The sequence below is a fragment of the Anneissia japonica genome, unplaced genomic scaffold, assembly GCF_011630105.1.
Source record: "Anneissia japonica isolate Jap-2015-1 unplaced genomic scaffold, ASM1163010v1 scaffold573_len2283161_cov171, whole genome shotgun sequence".
Lineage (NCBI taxonomy): Eukaryota > Metazoa > Echinodermata > Crinoidea > Comatulida > Comatulidae > Anneissia > Anneissia japonica.
In genome coordinates, this window is record NW_022719802.1 from 1,879,667 (window position 1) to 1,902,910 (window position 23,244).

General features: G+C 31.7%; 1 protein-coding gene across 1 annotated transcript in view; it reads left to right on the forward strand.

The window, feature by feature from the left end:
* The window catches only part of LOC117111065 (regulator of G-protein signaling 12-like), a 63,831-nt gene extending 41,285 nt beyond the window's left edge, over window positions 1–22,546 (forward strand). The window contains exons 8-16 of the mRNA XM_033253953.1: window positions 2,551–2,812; window positions 5,314–5,405; window positions 5,990–6,202; window positions 8,164–8,237; window positions 12,019–12,142; window positions 13,641–13,731; window positions 14,889–15,037; window positions 16,023–16,149; window positions 16,590–22,546. Of these exons, the coding sequence (XP_033109844.1) occupies window positions 2,551–2,812; window positions 5,314–5,405; window positions 5,990–6,202; window positions 8,164–8,237; window positions 12,019–12,142; window positions 13,641–13,731; window positions 14,889–15,037; window positions 16,023–16,149; window positions 16,590–17,848 (2,391 nt within the window). The 3' untranslated portion in view covers window positions 17,849–22,546. The remainder of the gene's footprint in view (window positions 1–2,550; window positions 2,813–5,313; window positions 5,406–5,989; window positions 6,203–8,163; window positions 8,238–12,018; window positions 12,143–13,640; window positions 13,732–14,888; window positions 15,038–16,022; window positions 16,150–16,589) is intronic.
* The last annotated feature ends 698 nt before the right edge of the window (window positions 22,547–23,244 follow it).

Sequence of the window (23,244 nt, forward strand, 5' to 3'; positions counted from 1 at the left end):
TGTGTTTTGGTTTGAGATAGCATGATTCAGTATTTTATTCTTAGAAAAATCTGGTCAGATTTGTTAATTGCTATTAAATATGTTTAATAAATTAAGAACTGTTTGTTCAAACTTCTGTAGGTTTCATGTAATTTAATTTTTGTAAAAGTGTACTTGATAATATACTATAATGTTGTCAGTGGTCCTGTGGTCTGCTTATCACTGAAATTCCCTTTGGGCTTATGTAATATTTCTAACGTCCCTCGCTATAGATACCTCTCCTGTTAAAATAAGCTTCTTCAGTTTTTCATTCAGTATGTGTGTGGCTTGTGTGGTTTTCCTGTTACCTGTTGGTGACATCTGGTCTCAGCAGTTCGATGACCATGGATCTCCATCCTTTTCTATTTCAGCCCTTCTCACAGTTTCAGTTTTTATTGGCACGCATTTTTACAACGGTGGCACGCACTATTCAGTGGTGCGTCCAGACTAACTAATCAAAAAAGCGATACAGTAAAATTGAACAAAAGTAAAAAAGGAAACGCAAAGGTAAACAGAAAAATCAGGGAGTTTAACAAAATAGTAAAAGAAAGGAAAAACATCCCAGAAATACAAAATTCATATCAAAGTAAAAACAAACAGCTTTACAGTAAAAAGCAAGAAAGAGATAAACAGTTGATAAAAAACACATTCACATACATACATTCACATACTCACACATTCTCCATACTTCGTCGTTGTCCACACCATGACGTTGCTCATCCAGTTTGTTCCTGGAATTTCTGTCCCTCTATTACCTCCTAAATTTCCTTCCAAAACCATGCTCAACCCATTTCCACTGAAATTCATATTGTGGTTTTCATCGATACATAAAAGCAATTTGTTTCATGAAAAATCACTGTGCTCTTAATTTTACTTTCCTTCACAACTTTGGAGGACTTTTAAGTATTTGAATCCAACAAATCATCTACATGTTGTCATGCTAGTTCATTTAATTGTGCAGCATCCTTGCAGAAAACGTGCTGGAAATTTGCAATTTGGCATTACAATTTTGAAATAATAAATATGGTAACACAAAATATACTCTGGGCCAAAAGAATGGAGATGAAAATGACAAAAAAAGTAATTTTGTTATTTGGCGTTATTTGAAAATTGTAAACTGTACCCATGCTTGACGAACTAACTTTTAGATTTTTGTTTTTTACTTTACCAGGTGCTTAGAGTAAGTAGATTTCCTGTTATGTATATTTATTGTAGATTTTCTAAGCATCCAATTCTTAATTGGCGTAAAGTTTACATTGTTCCGAGTTATACACTGGACCACTTGCTTATAATTTCTTGCCCATGGACTGCTCAAGGGTACTAAAGTCTATGGGGAAATCATCCATTGATCACTACTTGTAAACATTTTAACCATTGTGTTTTTATTTTTTTTTTTTTAGTGGGTAGGAAAGTACAGTCATTGTACAGTTTAATCACATTCACTTTACTCTTCATATAAAGTGTTTTCCATCACATGTTTTAGTTACTTTAGATTTGTGTTGTGTAATTTTTATCCTTTAGATCATGCTATGAACAATCATGCTTGTATGCTTGTATCACATTCAGTCATCATTTGTTCCTTTTGAACTTTATGTAAAGATAGAGTAAATATTAATATATATTTTTTTTTTGTAAAGTATTTTAAGTGATACCAATGAGTGAGAAATGAATACCAATAGAAATTTACACGGTGCAACTTCACTTCTATCTGAATCTTATTATTTCTTTGTTTTACAACAGTTTTTTTTTTTTTTATTGACTTTCATGTTTTGGTCATAATGATCAAGAACAAGTAATTCTTTGATCATGATAATATTCAAAATAGTTAAAATAAAAATATTATAAAAAGAATACAGAACAAACAATAAATAAATAACATTTTAAGACAATCACAATCTGTAAAATATTTATTAAATTATTTATTTAACATGAGGTAAATTTTATATTTATAGTCAGGTTGTTAGTATTAGATTGTCTAACTCTTTTTTTTGTTGTGCAATATGGTATCAATGTTGAAAGTGTGGGTCTGAGTTACGTGAACATTGAATGATTAGTCTGCACCCTCTTGGGCTGAAGCCTTCGTATATGAACTTTGCCCTCAATCTCAGAAGAACATCATGCCCACCAGGGAGAATACCTTATGGCACAGTGTCCATAATAAAAAGGGTCACATGTGGTCAATTTATGCATAAAATTATCTTAACCATTGCTAGTATACCTCCATGGTAACACATAATAGTCAACTTTTGTTGTTTGAATGAGAATAAAGTTTCATATTGTTGTCCATCTCAAAAGGGTTCTATGTGTTTTGGGTACCTATTTTAACATTAAGAAAAAAAGAAATGTTTTATATTATTTATGCCCTGTTAAGACTATCAACTTTTATTTTTGACATGCATAAATATGGTCATGATGACATCACATCATGACCATATATAGGCACATCATGACTATATATGGGCATACAACAGTTTATTTGCTAGCTTTATTTTCATTATAGTGTTATGTTTTAAACATTTTTCTCTTATTTAGATCTTCCATCTGATGAAATACGACAGCTATGCAAGATTTTTAAAATGCGACCTGTATAAAGAGTGTATTATGGCGGAGATGGAAGGACGCCCTCTACCAATCCAAGTTTCTGATAGCAATGGCAATGACCAAGTAACGGGTAAAGGCAAAGACCGAATACCGACAAGTCTTTCAAGTAATGTTTCGTTGTCCGATGAGAGTACTATTAATTCTCATTCTGATAGCAAGAAATGGAAGAAGTCAATTTTACCTTGGAATAGAAGTATGTTTTATAGTTTTAGTATTTATCCCATGAAAAATTCACAAAAAAAATCAAAAAAACCATTTTTTAAAATTAACTTGCTCATATCGAAGTAACATAAAAATTATCAACTTGAACATAGAAATTAGTATTTACTTTGACAGCAAAAACTGACAGAAACATTTCTAATCACTGTAAGTGTTTTTATTATTTTTATCATTATCTAGTATAAAAATCAGGATACACATTTTTTTAAGTTCAATGATTTCTATGCTGGAGTTAATATTTGAATGCAAAATTAGCAAGTTGATTTCCAAATTATTTGTTATAATCTCTTTTGTAATTTTCAATTTTTAATACTATAAGTTTATGATAATACAGTCAGTTAAAAAAATAGATAAAACCTTAAAATTCAAGTAAAACTTTGCTCATTTATAATAACTAAATGTTATCAACATCAAAAATACAAATCAAAACATTTCAGTTTACAGATTTTTTACTCCGAAAGATAAGGAGAAATATTGCTTATGCGTTATTTTTGTGATGACGATATTTTTTATTTTATTTATTTTCTAAACTTTCAAATACCATATACAAATTAAACAATTCAAACATTGATGTTTATCATAATTGTGCATTTATTATACCTAAATTGACATGACACAGTGGAAGCGGTTTGCCGCAGTGGAAATGGTTTGGTTTCCCAACCTTGAGGTCGGGGTTTCAATTCTATGCTGAGCATTTAGCTTGCTTCCTGGTGCAAGGCACTTTTCTACATTGCTTCAGTCTACCCAGCTGCGTCAGTGGGTCCTAGCACATTAATGCTGCGAGTAACCTGTGTTGGACCAGGTCACACCCAGGCAGAACAACATAGTCTCATCCGCTTCACTCTACTTGAAAATTATAATTATTAAAGTTCCAGCCCAAATTAGCCCTTTGGCTCGGCAAGGCGTTACGTTTACTTTACATAAGAAGAGACTTTTTTATACCTTGTTTAGTCGAACTTTTTTTTCCAAGATCGTCATAGGAATTCAGAAAAAAAAAAATTTAAATAAAATTTTGTTTTTTTGTTTGGCAAATGGTTTTGCCAAGAACAGCCAGATGGAGGAGAAATAAAAATAAATTTGTATTGATGAATGTATAAACAGTGTAGTAATGTGATAGTTAATTGCTTTAAATGTATATAATTAGGAAGAAATTGCATTTTTTATTTTTTGAGATTTCAAGGAGGCAGTGGGCATAATAAAAATAAAGAAAAACTTATTTATTCTAAAATTGCCATTTTTTGTGGCAGCAGGTACATTTATTAGCCAAAAATAAAATTTAATTTTTATTCAAAATCATGTTTATTGGCAGGTGGCTGGTACGCTAAGCAAGACATAACAATTTTTGGCCTAAACCTCCTTGGTGGAGGTCAAAATAAGGCGAGCTTTTTTTATTCTTTGTTTTGCGTACTTATTTTTTAAAGATTATTTGGGACGGAATAAAAATAAAAATAAAATTTAGTTTCCTTATTTAGCAAATAATTTTGCCAAAATCATCCAGATGGAGGAGACAATGAAAATAAAATTTTATTTCTGAATGTAAAAATGGGATAGTTAAATGCTTCAAATTTATATAATTAGGAAGAAAAATATACATATTTTATCTTTGGAGATTTCAAGGCAGCGGAGGGCGTAATAAAAATAAAGAAAAACTTTTTTTTTTTTTATTTCCACTTTTTCATAGCGTCGGGTGCGCTAATTGGCCAAAAATAATATTTTATTTTTATTCAAAATCATCAATATTTGCAGTCAGCGGGTTCGCTAAACAAAGTGTAAAAAAAGTCTCGTCTAAGGTTCATATTTCAATTATCTTTTTCCTGTTGTGGACAGGTAAGAAAAGCAAGTCATGATTTAGAAAGTGCTGATTAATGTCATGATATGCTGCCTCAACCATGTCTGCTTTTTTGTTATCAGGGGCAGATCCAAAGATGTCTGAAATGTGGACCGACAGTGGGGCTGATTGAGATAACACTACCCCAGGGGGTCCGGCATTCCCCCGCAAAATGTTTGTTTTCTAGACGCCCGAATATAATCTCTGAGGCATTTTGGGCGATCAATTTTTTCTTTTTCTTTCTTTAGTTTTTTTTTTCATTTTTTTAAACTTTCCAAAAGGGTGGTGGCCGGCGCTAAATCCGCCCCTGGTTATGGATTCCTAAAGCCTCATTATGAGGGCTTAGAGAATAAAAGATTTTTTTTTTTTTCTTAATGTCTTTCAGTTTGTATGAATGTTTGAACTATAAACATTTTCTGTGTATTTTGTGCGTTATATAGTTTTTAACGTTTTACTTTCATGAAAGAAAGATAATTTATAAATTAGTTAATAAGTTTTAAGTTAATATGGGTTCATATAAACTATGGAAAAATGTCTAAATCTAGGTACTACTCAATTCCCCTATAAGAAGCAGTGCAAGAAGAAACTGAATTGCACTTCTAAATGTTTGTTTTTATAATTTGTGATTACTTTTTCAAACAATACAGGAACTAGGAAGACAAGTTCTTCCAAGGACAACTTAAGTCGCCAGAATTCCGCATCAAGTGAAGACGCAAGAAATAGTGGTGATTTTGGTCAGGTACTGTAATCAGTAAATTAAATAAATGTATATTTTCCACAAAACAAATCTGTTTTAATTTAAGTTTCTACTTTTTAGTCAATAATTAATTAATTCATTCATTCATTCTTTCATTCATTTGTTCATTAATTTGTTCATTCTGTTATTTATTCATTCATTCTTTCATTTATTCATCCTTTTATTCATTCATTCATTCATTCTCTCATTTATTCATTAAATCTTTGATTTATTCATTCTTTTATTTATTCATTCATTCTTTTATTTATTCATTCATTCATTTATTCATCATTCATTCTGATTCATTCATTCATTCTTTGATTTATTCATTCTTTTATTTATTCCTTCATTCATGTATTTGTTCATTCATTCTGATTCATTCATTCATTCTTTAATTTATTTAATCTTAATATTTATTCATTCAATCATTCAAATTTATTCATTCTGTCATGTATTCATTCATTCTTCCTTTTATTCATTTACTCATTTATTCATTCTTTATTCATTTATCCATCTATTTATTCATACGTACATTCATCCATTTATTCATTCATTAACTTAAAAGCCTTTCATATGTTTAATTATAGGTTTTTTGCCATGATAATAAGTTAGAGGTGCCAAAACAGACAGCGAAGCTTCAACAATCTAAGCATTACATGCGTGTCATGATTCCTAATGACTCTTGTACCAGGGTACTGATCCGCCGTGGATATACTATGCGGTCCGCCATAGCAAGTATTTGTGAGCAGCGACACATTCCAATGGCTGCCATGGAGGTGTTCTTCGCAGACACTAAAGAGGTAAAGCTAATTTCAAAAATAAGTTGTCAAACATTATCAATGAGCCTGATTTTTATTTTTAATGCACCACAACAATTAAAAAGAATGTGATTCTACAGCTATTTGTAACTGTTTGCATTTTAAACTGAGATTATTTACATGCCTCATCACATTAAAATATTACTAATCATTCTTTACATGAGACCATTTCTGTTGTAATGAATTTAAAAACCTAAACTGACTACTATAACATAGGATATTCTTACACATGCTAAATATCTATTTACCTATATAATCGTTCATACCTATGTTATCTGTCTACCTGTGCAGCTTTACCCAATTGGAAGACAAAAGGTATTATTTATAAACCATAGGATGGTCATTTAAGTTGTTCAAGTTTCATCTTTGACCCACAACCATAGCTTCCAAACATTTCCTTTTGTCAGTTCAAAGCGGTGTCTTACGTAGTTGTACACAATAGTTCCCATTGAGTGCATGTAAGCTGTATTTGTTTTCACAAAAAATGTTGAGGTAATTGCCTAATACTGTGCTCTTCATAATTTCCCAGATTGCTGCGATCTCAGTCTTGATTCTCTAGATTTGTAGTATAGCAGTAGTAGTATTACAATTACCATCCTCTGTACATTTCCATTTCAAATTTCTCATACCTTCTTGTGTATTACCACCTTCCTTACATTGTCATCCCAGTAGTTTTATATTTCCACCTGTCTGTTACCAGCTTGTGTATTATTACTCACGGTCTCTTATTTCCTCTTGTCTGCACCGCCCTCGCTACACTGCCGTTCCCAGTTAAATCTCATTACTCATTGCCTATTACCCTGTGCCACATCATCTACTTCACTTTACATGGTGGCATCAAAATCCAAATTGCATGCTGCATGCCTGCCAAATCTTATTGTTACTGTTATTGCCAGTTTAAAGTGATTTAAAAATCAGAACAGGTGTCCAAAGTTTCCCGCAAGCTTTGGAAATCTGCCGGAAATCGGGACGGTGTCTCGCACACCCACAAAAAGCAAGAATTTCTTCAAATATCTTCTGCAAATTCATGATATTTGCATGTTTTTATTATTTTATTATCAATTGTCTCACGGAAGTCAGTGCTGATGGGGGACAAAATAAAAGTTAATGTGTGAAGGAAACTCATATAACCAGATGTCTCGGATGAGACTTTATCCAACAAACAGTATCTTGACTGATGTATATGGTACTATAATTATTGTATGTACTGTAAATAGTATTGTTAATCTTCATCCTTCAAGTGATGGTTTTTGTTGTTATAATTTATTCATTTGTGTCATTTATTATTTTATCGCAGCCATCATACAGAAGCGGAGATATTAGTATTATTATTATTGATTATTGTTATTGTTATTATTATTATTATTGTTATTATTATTATTCTACTTTTGACATACAAACCCATAAATGATTGTGCTCCGGCATATGTTCATGAATGCATCTCACTCTCTACCAACTCAACTCTCTGTTCATCTAACTAGATCCTGAAACTTTTACCACGCATTAAAACATCTTCATATTGGGACAGGGCTTTTTCTGTTGTAGCTTCAAAACTCGAGCACAGTCTTCCATATGAAATCCGTGCATCAACATCTGTCAACATTTTCAAAACAAAACTCAAAAATCATCTTTTTCTTTTGATTTGTTTGCAGAACTGAGAGTTCCAATCTTTTGTGCTATATAAATGTTATTTATTTATTTATTTATTTTTTTAAGTGCCCTGATTTCCATCTATAATTGATTGGTTCAAACCTTTTTTTTTTTTTTTTTTAAAGAATATTAACACTATTTTAGATTAAAAATAATAGTTATAAAAGATTTTTATCTTGCTAACTTTGAGTCCTGCATTAAAAACAATTTATCTAATACTTCCTGTATTAGCAAATGTTCTTTTCTGTATAAAAGTCAAAGTTTATTGATTGAATTGTTTTTGTCTACAACAGGTGGTTGATCTGGAACAGGACATGGCGAACATTGGCCCTCGGGAAGTGGTCATCGAGAAACGGGTTTTATTTAAGTGAGTGGCATTACCGTACTGATGTGTTTGCTGGCTTTCATCAACTATTTCTTCCTGATATTCATATTTAATATCTGTTTTTATATTATCATTGTTATTTTCATTCTTATTTCTATGATATTAATATTGAATGTCGTACAAACTTTTCGAAGTACACTCAACTTTCTATTCTATTTATATATGAAATTTTTAGCTTATTAAATGCATTTTGTATAAAAAGGGCTCTCACTCCAGCACATAAGTGTAGGAAGTACAAGTTTTTCTGTAGTAACGAACCTAGTCAATAACATCATTGACATTTAATGCATACGGTAAATGATACGTAGCTCTCACAAATACGAGCCATTCTAGAAGAAGGGCCATATCAAACATGAATGGTTTTACCAAACACCAGTCTTGAAAAAAGCTCCACATTGCTTATTAAAGATACACTTTACTTCTAATAAATGTTTTCCTTCTGTCTTTTTCTTCTTTTTTTTTTCTTCCTTTGTTTCTTTTGTTTCTTTTTTCCTGAGCACTCCCTCAAATTGGTGCATTGGGATTTAACAATAGGAATAAAACAGCACTTGTAATGCGCCATCTATCTTGTGTGCTATTCCAAGACTTAGTAAAATACGCATTTTACGTCAAAGATTGGATTGAATTGTAGATATTTCAACGTGCATTATTGTATCACTTCTGTCATTGAATAAATGTCTTTCTCGATCTTGAATAATTATATAAAGCATTGCAGCGCTTTTTGGGTCATTTACGGTAAACCACAAATAAATAATAATAAGTTTAGTTTATCAACTCTTAATGTTTGTGTGCCCATCATGTGTATTTGTAGTATATTATATAATAATCATTGTTGAAGTACTTGTAATGTGAAGTGCATAGCCAACTTGGCATCACTTGTTAAGATTGACTTATTATTGTTATTATTTATTACATGTTTCGTACAATCTTTGTTTCTCCTTCATCTTTCTAGTCTTGTCAATTTTGAGAAAATAAATTTCATGCATTATTTGCTTCCAAAAAAGGGTTTTTTCATACTGTTAGATAGGCGTATTTGATAGATATCAGCGTAAATTGCAGCATTTTCAGAACCGAGGATTGAAGGATTCTTTCAATGTCTTAGAACATGAAGAAATGTGTCCCCTACCAGTAATGGACCTTTCCAAGGTGTCAAACATGTCAACTGACCAATCAAAATAGAACCAGGAATACTCACCTGTTTGTTCCACAAATGCATGTGTTTGCGTTAATTTTTACACTGTCATTTTGTGGGACCTACTGTAAGCAACAATATCCAAGGGCTGGGGCTTAGTGGAACAGTCCATTGATCTATACCAAGACAGTGGTTAAAAATAGAATTAATATATTATATTATTTGTTTACAATTGAGATTTGAGTGATTCTATTTATTATATTATGTAGTCATTGTTTAGTCATTGTTTTTCCTAGTCACCTTATGTGTCTGTCTACCTACCTACCTACCTGTGAATAAATCTTATCCGCTTTACATCCTTCTGTGAAACTGCCATTTGTTTGTGTATTTTGTCTCATGTGTTTCCTTCTGTTTGGTTTTGTTCTATATCATTGACAAAACAATAACCTCAAACGAAACGTTGTAATTGTCTGTGTATACTCTGTTATTTCCTTTTAGTTATAAGACATTTATTAGCACAAAATTATGTAAAAAATTATAAAATATATAATTATATATACAAGCAAGTAAAACACTGTTAAATTAACTTTCAAACAAGAGCAGAATTTAACATTCAAAACAGTCAAAAGCCTAGTATACTGTTTTGAAATGGTCTATTTCATATACCTACAGGGATGATAAGGAAGAAATTTATTTCTTCTATGGTGAGAATATCACAAGAAAATTAAAAAGTTACAATAATTAAAACGTAGGTATGTTGCAGAAAATATCTTGTAATAATATATAGAAATTGATTAATATTATCTATAGCTATTTAATTTGTTTAAAAGATATTAAAATAATAAAATATTTGTATGTGATTAGAATATTGAAATAAAAAATGTCTCCCAATAAAATCGATACTGTTCATTATACTGTTTCCAAGAAATTACAAAACTATAACAAAAGTTTAGGTTGTTACAAATAAATGGTAGGTAGACAATCTTCACCTGTTTTTTCCAAATAGTGTATGTTTCTTTACCAATCCATACGTCTTTTCTGAAAGATTGCGTTACAAATCGTATTAAACTGAACGGGTAGGCTGGTGGAATAAAACCAAAGAAATAAAGGTTTCCACAGTCGCAGTGATTACATCAATGAACTTTGATACCAACGGTATACAATGCTAACAATACTTAAGTTAAAAAAGTGATATAATACTTAACGTAATAGAATGAGTAAATTAGATAACCATACTCATGCAATTTCCATAAAATTTAATTCAAATCCCTTATTAGTTGGTCACCAGATAACTAACATAAGGACTAAAAACTATGTATTGAGAAATCTTTCCTGCCTTACTGGACATAGAACTAGGAAACCATTGATTTTAGCCATTGAAAACACCAAAAAGTGATTTTATTATTATGTACTCTATTGGTGCTTTTTCTAGGTTTCGATCCTGACTTTTTCTTATTATTCAGATCCTTTCTTATCATTAGTTGGTCACCAGCTTTCCAAGGACTATTATAAACTATGCATTGAGAAATCTATTTTGCCTGACCTGACATGGAATATTTGTTTATTTGCTGATTTCTACTACCACATGGTTTAAGTTTTAAAGAATCGTTCCCGGAAGCCAATTATTTTAGCCAACAAAAGCACACCAAAATGTGATTTAAAATGACGTACTCTATCGATGCTTTTGCTAGGTTTCGATCCTGACTTTTCTTAGCTTCCTTAAATATAAAAGATTTAGATTTATTTATTGCACTTGCCTTAACTTACTGCAAATGACATGACCAAATAAAGCAGAATATAAGCAGGGTACAATCTAAATTATCTAATATAAACTTACACTAAACTTCTAAATAGATATATAAGTATAATAAGTAAATGATAAGAGTATAATAATTGGTTTAACAGTTTGATAATAGAAAAAAATCTAAGTATCATTAAATATCTGGAATAATAATAGAAACTAACTTTTAGAGAAATAAAAAGTGTATATTAAACTTAATAACTTTCATTGTTCTTTGTTCAGCAGCAGATGTAACATAATAAATCATAGAGAATTTTTAAATACTAATTTCAGTTTCTAAAAGATGCTATTTAAGGAAATGTTTAGATCCACTCACTTTAAGGATGGGTGAAGTATTGACAGGAAGTTGTTTGCTGTATCGATTTGGAGAGATCCTGTTGTGAATACTTCTACAAAGGAATATACCATTTATCTCACTGGGGGTGCAATTAGCGTACAGAACATTTTTGAATTATTTGAGACAGTCTCAAGGTTCTTATCCATTATTCTATTATTATTATTATTATTATTATTATTATTATTATTATTATTATTATTATTATTATTATTATTTATTTGTGAAAGAGAAAAATAATAACATATACTTAAATAGTTAATTTGATAAGTTTAATATTAAAGTGTAAATATCTATTTCTCATAAATCAAACAATTATTAGCATTGGATCATGAACACATACATTTTGCACACTTATACGTCATCCCCCTTTCTTAAATGAAATAACTGAAAATGTTATGCAAACTAGTGGTGGCAGTATATTTTAAGATTGTCAGATAACAATGCACTGCTTTGAAGATGTTTGACTAGTCTCTTTGCTGTCATTTCATTGCAGAATTGAGTTGCCTAACAAGAGGGTGATAGGAGTGAAGTCTAAGCCAACAAAGAAGTTGTATGAAGTCCTTAAGCCAATCACGCACAAGTACCAGCTGATCCTGGATGCCATGGTGGTACATCTAGTGAGTATTTTGTTCTATATATCAGCTTATATTTCAAAGCAGCCATGCATGCAGGGGGTGGGGTTATCTGCGCAACAGGTGCATGTAAAAAATGTCCCCACTCATAAAAAGGAAAAAAACCCTGTCCATTGTTTCTACCTTTCAAGGGTGGTAAATGTATCCTCTTTTCAAAACCAAGATAATTTATCAAGCACTTTTAAAAATAATTCAGTAAAGCAGTAGATAGGACTATGTGTAACACATCCTTCATTTAGATGTATTGTCCCATGAAAAATGCCAAAAAAAAAAAAATGTTATGATTTTTTTTTTTCATTTTCATGGGACAATACTTTTTTTATATATATTTTACTCGCACACCAGAGTAAGGAAAGATTTGGCACCTGTTTTGCATAGTATTATGCTACTCTCGATTATTATGTACAGAAAATTGTACCATTCACATTGGATTAAAGCACCATTCCGCAACCTATGGGTTTTTTTATGAAAAAAAATTTATGGGTCGTGTAATCTCTTCAGATCGTGAAAACTTTACTTAACATGAATGAAAACGAATGAAATTAAATTACAGCAAACGAAAGTTGAATTTAAGTGGGACAAGTGCGTCAGTTTAATTTTGTTATGCGTGCGTTATCACAGTTTGATGTTAAAAATATACTATCAAAACATTTTGTACTTTTGTACAGCTATGGCAACTTTAAAGTATTAGTTTTGTTCATTTCAGTGTGTTAGGCTTTCAGCTGCAAATTATATTGAGAAAACATTTTTAAATTTAATGTGTCTATGTCTTCCTATAACACATAAATCTCTGGCAGCACTAGGAATTTATAATAAAATGTCTGTTAATCATTAATTTTTAAAAAGTTTTAACTTATTGAAAAATTTGATAACTTGCGTGATTTTGTTAAATAAGTAATTCAAGTTATATTTTCATTTTTATGGGTTTACATGGTGATTCTGTTCTGTTGTGTTGTTGATAATATCTTTTAATCAATTCACAAAAGAATCAAGAGGGTGGTTCTTCCCGCTATCCCTCGCGCACATAAAACGATGGATGTTTTAATCACTTCGGGTTCGATGGGTCGCGTCAGAGTGCTTAACATATAATTTGGGTCGTGGGCTATAAAGGTTGCGGAACGAGGGATTGAAGCATCCAATTTCCTAAAGCATCAGAAACTTTTTGGCTTTATTAAAGCATTTTAAATCTAATATTTATCCTTTTTTAAAGCAATAATTATAATTTATTTTGTAGTCCTATTATACACTGTATTAAAAGCTTGTATGTTTTATTTATACAAAAATTTTACAATTTTTACAGTTTTTAAATTTAAATCACGGAATTAATTAATTTATGAAGTAATCTTAAGTAAAATGTAACTTTTGGTCGTAGCTGGTACATTTTAAATATATTATTGTAGTTAATTTTTGTTTTTATGAGGATGAAGGCAATTTTCTCAGTATAATATTCATGTTGAAATGGTTTATTACTTGGTCATTTCAGATGGGATCACCAGTACCACTGGACATGGACATGGTCGTTGAGTCACTGGACAACAAACGTATATTGATTGAGACCGTTGAACAATACAGCTGTAAGTAGTGCTACTGTTTCCTGTTGTTACATTGTTTGGCCTCATCATAATAAATCTAAACCCATTTTGATATATTGAATGCTGTTAAAAATGTCATCATCCATGGTCATTTGATTGGCAGTAACAATGCAAGGGTTACCTCTATTAAAACATTTTGTGCGAATTCAAATTTTAGTCTGATGACATCACATAATGATTTGGTCTTTCATGCATGTTGCAAATAAAACATCCTGAGATGACCATTTTTGGATTGGCCACTGATGCTTTTTGTAACATGCTACATGAAATTTAAAGCTGCTACCTCTAATCAGTGGAGGTGGGTGGACTTAGTTCCTAGGTTTTATTGTGTCTCCTGCCAACACGGGGGCTGTAGACACTTAGTTATCATCTCACTTGTAAGATATGAGAGTGAATCCGGTTTGAGAGTTCAAAGGGCAAAGAGAGGAATTATGGGATACCATTGCATCATAAGCTAAAAATAGAAAATAACAGCCTCTCAAACATAAATTGAGTCTCTACATAGAAAGTACCAAAAAAAAAAAAAAAAACTATGTCAAGCAGTAGACAGATACTCACACTGGGAATCTATTTTATTTTAGAGCCCTACTGCCTCTAAATACCTTTTATGATAATGGATCTTTCCGGAATGTCAATCATCTCAACAACTGACCAATCAGAAGAGGGCCTGGAATACGTGTGTGTCCTCCAAGCACACGTGTTGTCCCACAAACGCACATGTTTCCATACATTTACACTTTTGTTTTTGTGGGTGGGGAACTAATTAAAAATTTTACAGTTAACTATAAGATAATATAATACATACCCCAAGTATCGAAATGCAAGTATCTGAGATTAATCAGTGGACCTTTTGCTTTTTGGAAAACAGTTAACTATGTAATTGTATTGTTTCATTTCAGTAATGTGATTTTCTATTGTAATTACTCTATTTGTACTGTTTTGATTTAATTTCGGTTTTGTTGTAATTTTGGTTTTGTTGATTTGAACAATGTCTTTACTGCATTGCTGAATAACACCACTGATGTGAACAAGTTTTTCCGTAATTACATGAAGTTTTTTTATTAAGTATTATCTAAGGGTTGGTACATTGAACGATAACTACCTATCTGTAGTTGATTTATTTATCGATTTTGTTGTAGCTGGGACCTACAAGATGAATGGTGCTACATCCGCTGTACCACCGCCGGTGAACACCAAACTTCACAAATCCTTGTCTGCAGAAAGCGTCTTGACTCATGGCTCCGCAAAATATATGAATCAACGCAAGCAGAACGGTAACGCTCATAAGGTATGTTTATGACATAGTCACCCCATGTCTATCTATACTGAGACCATTTCTTGATCATGGAGCTATTAGAGTGTGCTGTACTATAATACCTCCATGACTTGATATAGTAATGTTAGGACATATATAAGAAAAATTGCAGGCAGCTAAATGTGCTTAACAGAAAAATTGATATATGCGGCAAAGACAAGCCAAACCAGTCACTCATCGCAAAAATCGGGTTAAACAGTAAAATGAGAGCTATAAAATCATTTAAATCAGACATTTCGTTATGAAGTTAAAGGAGTTTAAACATACAGATGTTTAAAGAACAATATTTGAGAAATCAGCCTTCAAAGTTTACGATTTTTGGGCATTTCTTAGGCAGAAATCATCACCATATCGTTAAAAATTGTTGTTTTAACATTGAAAATGGGGAAAATGAACAACATAGCATGATGTAATAGATGTATATAGGTTAGTTTACTGCAATAAAATGGATTTCCAAAAGTTTGACATTCCAGCTTGTTTCGGATAATATCTCTGAAACAGGAGTTGCGACAAGTGACTGGTTTGGCTTGTCTTAGCCACATATATTTTGTTATGTTATTTGATAGTATTGCTCTATTGAGCATACCTTTTCCCTCCAGTTTTTAAATATTCAAAAATCAGTATCTCATTCACCTTTCCCCAGTTTTTCTTCAAACAATTTTTTTCTGTCTTAGAAAAATTAGTTCCCAAGATATCAATTTTTTTTTCCCTTAGGAGTCTGTCTTAAAACATAATTTGAAGATCTGAATTAAAAAAAAAAAAACTGCCGGTTTGTTAGAATAATTTTTTATAGACTAATGACTGTCAAATCTTTCATATTTAAAAATGTGTTTGAAAATTAAATTTTTTAAATATTTTTTGTTATTTGTTGGAATAAAATTGATAGGATTTTCTTCATTTGTTATCATTTCTTAAACAGTTTTAATCATTATTTAAACAGTTTTTTTTTTTTTAATAGGCAACATCAGAAAAGGTTCAGAAGCAACCAAAAGATGTCAACTCAACTCTTGGAAGAAGAATAAAAAGTCCATTAAAGAAAATCTCAAATAAAAGCAAGGACAATCTCAACCCAAAAGATGCTGATGGTATGTATATGTTTTATGATTTATTGGATTAATTAGACCATAGTACTGATACAGGCACTAGTGGTATATTGTGGGGCTGGTTTAATGGTAGTGGTGCTGGTTTAGTGGTAGTGGTACTGGTTTAGAGGTAGTGGTACTGGTTTAGTGGTAGTGGTGTTGGTTTAGTGGTAGTAGTAGTGGTGCTAGTTTAGCGGTAGTTGGAGTGGTGCTGGATTAGTGTTAGAGTTAGTGGTGTTGGTTTTAGTGGTAGTGTTTGTAATAGCAGTAGTGGTAGATCCTTAATAGCAATAATAATAATTTTCATTATTAAGCTGACAAACAAGAAGAATCTTTTGAACGAAATAATGATATAACATCCATATTAGTTTGCAAAGAGTCGTACTGTTAAGATTTGTTAAAAATAAATAAATAATTACACCTTCTATTTTTTTTCTTAAAAGATTTGATAGCTGCTGTGTCAAAAGCCCAAGGAAGTCGATTGAATGATCAGCGTGGCTTGACCATCCTCAACCTTGAGTTGCCAGACTTCCTCAAGAAATCCTCACCATCAGCTGGTGTGAATCCTCCGGAGAACCGTCCACGTACCTCAATGGGAATCACCAACATCTACCAACTACCAGAGTTCTTGCAAAATGATGAGGACAACCCAAGGGATACCAAAACACCAAAGAACCGCAACAGAAACCAATATTTTAGGTCGAAATCAACACCACCAATACCGCAAAACTACCAGACACCAACAACCTTTCCCGATGGAATATTGCCAACGCATCACCAAGCTGAGGAGATTTTTGGTTCACGTAACACCAACATGTCCTCTCCACACTTCAATGATTCCATTGTTAAAAACAGTTTCCGTGAAACAAATTGGACCTTGGATACCTCTTCTCATGTACATAAATTACCGGGAAAACGTAGCCTCGGATATGCAAGAAGTCGGTCGGAACAGTTGCTACACAAATCGGGGCTTAATTCAAGGAGTTATTCTCAGAATTCCTTACGGAATGAGGACTTAAATGGAAATGATGGGAAGCCTTTAACACGAGGCAACAGCTTGCATTACCAGGAAGATCCAGAGTCGGACGGTGAAGAGGAAGAGGGAGATTATTATCAGGATCCGAACTCTAATAATTCCAGTGTTCTTCCTCCACCACCGGTGCTGGATGGAAACACAACATTGGATATTGATATGCCAAACTTTTCACCCCCAACTCCAATCAGCTACCCATCTCCTCCGGTGTACCGAAAGGCACAGTCTTCCAAGGGCAGTACACTGCCGGGGTCTGATCAGCACCCTGTTCCTATTACTGATCGTCGTAATGATGTCGATGAAGACTTGGGTGCCCTACCACCATCTCCATCCACTCATGACCTCATTTTAAGCGTGGATCAAGAAGATTTTAATCAGGTGATGTCACAATCAAAAGAGTCTAAATCTACACCTCCTGAAGAACCGTCACAATGTAATGCCTCCGGCATCAACCAGAAGCTTGCATCCAAACCAGATGTCACGTTGTCTGCCATCAATGTCCTAGAAAAACAGGATAAACGTTCCAGGATGGGAATCTCATTTCCATCAGGAACCACACTACAAACACCAGTAAAATCAGAAAATCCCTCCCCGACCAAACCAAGCCCCACAGATAAACGCTTTGTAATTAGTAAGGACGGTCGGCGATTGAGGGCTACATTTGTGTAGCTCAGGTTGTTACACAATGCAAGTAGAACTCTTTATTTATTAGAGTTCATTTTTAATTTTAAAAAAAGACATATTTGCCTTTAAAAAGTTTGGTCTTTTGAATATTATGGTATACTATGTAGGTTGGCTACATTTATTAACTGATGAAAAATACTATATTTCTATAATTTGTTCTTGTGAATGGATATCTCATCAGGCAAGAATTAAAATATGCTTTTCTTTAAACAAAGCTCCAGCTACACTTTTTCTCATAATTTTAGATTTTAGTACAATAACAATTTGAAGAAATTGTACAAGAAATTGCAACAAGAAAAATTGCTATTTTATCAGTTCCAAGTCGGAAATATGGGCACATGCGAATATGCAGAAAATTAAAACAGATTAAACAGAAAGTAAAGAAAATTTGTGGTCGGGGCTTGCCTTTATCATAACAGTCATTTATATACTTAATTATCTATTGTACTTAATTAAATTAGACAAATGATTTATATGAAATGCATTATACCTTGATTTAATAATTTTGAAATTTGTAAACTTAAAGATTTTATAAGAAAGTATAATACATACTCCAAGTATTGAAATACACGCCAATGTGTTGGGATTCAATATTTCGACATTAATTATGTCATCATCAGGAATGATAAAGATTTTATATTTGTGGTTTACTTGGCAATTATGCAAATTACCTGATGCTTCCCAATCGTAAATAATTGTTTTGGGGTAGCATTGTAAAGTAAATTTGAAACATAACAGTATAGACAAATTTTGTGAAAACTAAAAAAAGTTGTTTTTGTTTTTTATTTTTATTGAATTTTAAAGGGTAATTCTTACAGCAAAGCTGAGTATTTAGAAACACTGAAAGCGAGCACTAGCTTCGCCCAGCAGTTGCTGGTCAATGCGATCCTATGGAAAACGCATCGCCACAATGCACGTCCATCCACATTTAAAGAATAGCATCATAACCACAAATCCAAAGCATTTCTCCAAGACTAACATTCCTATTATTATATTTAATATATCTGCCAAATATTTTTAGAAAAATATTGAATTATTTTATTTGTAATATACCTGTAGAGTAACTAAAAATACCTTGATAAATATTAAATAACAAAGCCTTGCCTAATAGTTTGATAACATTTTTTGCATTTGCGAAAGTATATATTCTGCAGAAAACTATTTGCATTTTGCAATATTATATGGTCATCTTGAGTGTGTACTTGCTAATTAACAAACCTTGCTTTGAGAAATTATAACTTCTATATTTTATTGGTGCAAATTTATAACTTATATTTCTGTTATTAAACATGCCAGTAAAATATGTGTAAATACTTTTAAATTATTTACCTGATAAAGGGTAAGTTGTAATATTTGTATTTGGTAGAAAATTGGAGTTATTATTTGTGAACCATAATATACTTTCTTTGTGTTACTTCATGACTATTTAATTTCAACTGGGAGGAAAGAGACAATGGTGCACAAAGTAATATTAGGGAGCTTCGATTGTAAAACGTAATGGCTTTTCATAAAGTTGTCTGTGCATGTGAGAACGTTAAGTTTTCATTTTCGAGTGGATTCTAGGATGCAAACTGCCCAAATTTACATTGTACAGAGAATATAGAGGTTACGCATGAGTGAATCTGTTCTAATATCACATCAAAATCTCCCTATTAAAGGTGTATTTTCTCCTGAAAATAGTAAACTAATTTTGCAATTAACTTGATCGTTTTTGCAGTAACATACAAATTATTTACTTGAGCATAGGAATTATTGAATATTTGCCATGATTTTTATACTGGAATGATAACAATAATACAAACACTTCCAGTGAGCAAGTTAATTTAAAAAATGATTTTTATGATTTTTTTTTTTTTTTAATTGTTTTTCATGGGACAATACATCTTTAAACTAGTGTTATCAGGGAACATATAAAACAGGTTTGTTTAGACTAGTATGCATGGCTACCATTATCAACGTAATTTTGAATTGGGTTTCATCATAGGTAAGAGTTGGTACACTACAAAATTCATCACTGCTTTCATATCAAATATTTATGACATCATGTTAATGCTATCAAGTTTGATTTGTCTTTTTTCAAAGAGGTGGAGATGGTGGAATGTTTATGTTTAATAGAAAAATGTGTGATTTACAGAATGTAATGAATGTAAATAATTTATATAATTCTGAGCTTATTAACATGTCAGTTACATTTATATATATAATCATGATGAAATAAGGTTGCAAAGCTGCATATATTATATAATTTACATGTATATAATACACTTCATGTGTGACAATATTAACAGTATTATTGTATTATATAGTTTATCAAGTATCAACAAAAGTCTGACAGATAAAGGTGGATTTTGTACTTTAAAATCACATTTTAGTCCGACTGATACATTTCATATAATGTGGTATTAATCTTTCTTATAGGAAATTTAGAAAATTATGTCAGTTTTCTGTTACTGCTCTTGTGTGATACAAACAATGTATGACATAATTTCTTCCAATTCCAGTATTGTGTTGTAAATATTATTTAAGGCATACAATATAAAAATTTATATTTTTCTCAGCTAGGAAATTTATATAACCATGAATTTTGACTCAATGGCCATGCTTCTGTAGTCAATCAGAAATGATCAGATACTTAATTTGTGGTGATCCTAGTCTGCACAATCAGTCTTGCTTATCAGATAAAATTGCTTGTTTTAATTGGGTTTTAAAAAAAAAATTCATCGCTCATGTGAAACTTGAGTATGTATGCTTACTGCCAATACTACCGAGGTAGTTCTTTATCATACTTGGCTTGAATAAGATAGTATAATACATACTGCAATTATCGAAATGCATGCCATCGTGTTGGGATTCAATATCTCGACATTAATTATGTCATCATCAGGAATGAGGCTTGCATTCCCAAAATCAGTGTACTGTTGCTAATTGTTAAACTGAGTAATTATAAGAACATGGGTATTGTATACTTTAGTACAAAGAAGCTGTAATACTTTTACTCATAACTTTTTGCCAATAGAAAGTCGATTCCACTAAATGACCCATCATTTTGAAGCGTATAATGTGGAGAATAAGAATATATTAACAAGTCGATTTTCATTTTTCGGTCATTGATGCTGGTTTTGGGAGAGCAAGCCTCATATTAGCATTTTATACTTAACACAGCATCAGAAATTTGCAAATTTTCAATGCAGCAGTGACAGAGAATATGTGACTACCATAATTATTTGGAGGCTTTTGTTCGTCACTTTGTTTGAGAGTGGTGCTTTACAGTGCTATACTGGTGCCATGTATTGGACTTAGCCTGTCTCCCTTGCTGCAATCATTAGTATTAATTTCAATGTGAGAAATGTTATTTAATATTACGCCTGATGATACAACAAATCTAAGAAAGTTGGGAATAATGTTTATTCAGAATTTAATCTGTATCTCTTTAGCCCATGTCAAGGCTATCAAATTTTATTTGACAAAGACATGTGACATGCCTAAATAATATGGTTATGATGACATCACATCATGGCCATATATAGGTACATCATGGCTATATATGGGCATACAACAGTTTTTTTGTCAAACAAAATTTGATAATCTGGACATCGCTTAATAAATGCAGCAACACTTATTCAAGTGGGGCGCTTAGCAAAAAAGTATGTTTGGTTTGGCAATCAGTCGAGAACAGAGAGCTTATTTGAGAGAGCTGCTTTTTGTTGTCATGTATGGTACCTAAGCTATGTCAGACCACAACACTGTCAGATGTCCAATTTGAATATTTAACAAAGTTGAAGTTAGTTAAAATCTAGCTAGGCTCTGTCTCCACTGGAATTTTATAGTATACCTTTTTAAATGGTTAATTCACTGCTACAGAAACATGGCTTTAGTAACAATGTTTTCCATTAAAAAACTTGTGAACTTACTAATATGATATACAGTAAGTAGTTTCTGTACATAAAATGTATTATAGAAATAAACCTATGCTAGTCTGTTGTGAATTTACAAAACAATTATGTTGTGATTCATTTTAATTTTTATATTAATATATATTATTTAATATTTTATTATTGAGTACTGAAACATAATAGAGGGGTGCCTGGTCTCCTGTGAGTCACCGGGAGACTAGCGGAAATAGGCACGGTCTTCTGCACTTAAGAGAAATTCATGATGTTTGCATACAGCAGAACCCCTATAGTATTAAAGGCGCGCTCAAGAGAAATTCATGATGTTTGCATACAGTAGAACCCCTATAGTATTAAGGGCGCGCTCTAGAGAAATTCATGATGTTTGCATACAGTAGAACCCCTATAGTATTAAGGGCACGCTCAAGAGAAATTCATGTTGTTTGCATACAGTAGAATCCCTATAGTATTAAGGGGACACCATCAGGACCAAAAAAGTGTCCCTCTTAATAGGGGTCTCCCCTGAATATGGGTTGGCCGCAGTGTTTCAAGATATATATTTTTCCCAGTTTCGTGGCCAAAAAAATGTCTCCTTAATAGAGGTGCCTTTAGTGATTCTACTGTATTTATGTCCCTGACAACAGTTGGCCATGGGTTTTAGGGCCTACCATGCACAACAAAATGCAATTAGATGTGTTATGAAACCTCATTAAGCCATATCTCCTAGAAGCGGCTTCTGTTAACTTTAAACTGCATAATACACTGAATAAAAATCAAAAAATTTATAACAGTATAAATAATGTTGCTCAATTATTAAAGATACTGTACACTTTTCTGCAGAAAAATTTGGAAAATACTTCAGTGAAAGAACTTGAATACTTGAACTGATTTAAAAGATCAAAAAAATTATTAAATTCCAACCAGAAACAGATTAAAAAAAAAAGTAATTTTTGCTGATTTACAGATGTGTTTTTTAAACAAAAATCCTTAAATTGATTACCAGCCAATTTAAGGGTCTATATGCAAAAGATTACAGAAAAGATTGTATTTAACTGTCCATTAATTAATGGGAACATTTTCACATTCAAATTTTTAATTGTAATTTAATAATTTACATAAATATACAAATTTTCATATTTTTAGCTCATGGTAGACAGTGCATCTAGTTAATGGTGGGCTTAAAGGAAAACAAACAATAAAATAAGCATGCTCAGATAAAAGTAAGGAGTGCTGAACTACTGACCTTCAGTCAAATGGAGAAGAGCTCACAGTGTTTACATAAAAAAAATTATAAAATTATTAACATGAAAGTAATGACAACAAACATTTATTTCATTAAAATACTTTATTGAAGGAAAATATATTTGAGCCATCTTATTTATCCAACAAACAATACAGAAATGAATTAATGAGAATTAAAATAAAAATTAAAAAAAATAAAAATTAAAATATGTTTAAACAGCTGTTTTTAATAATTTAAAAATCTTGAAC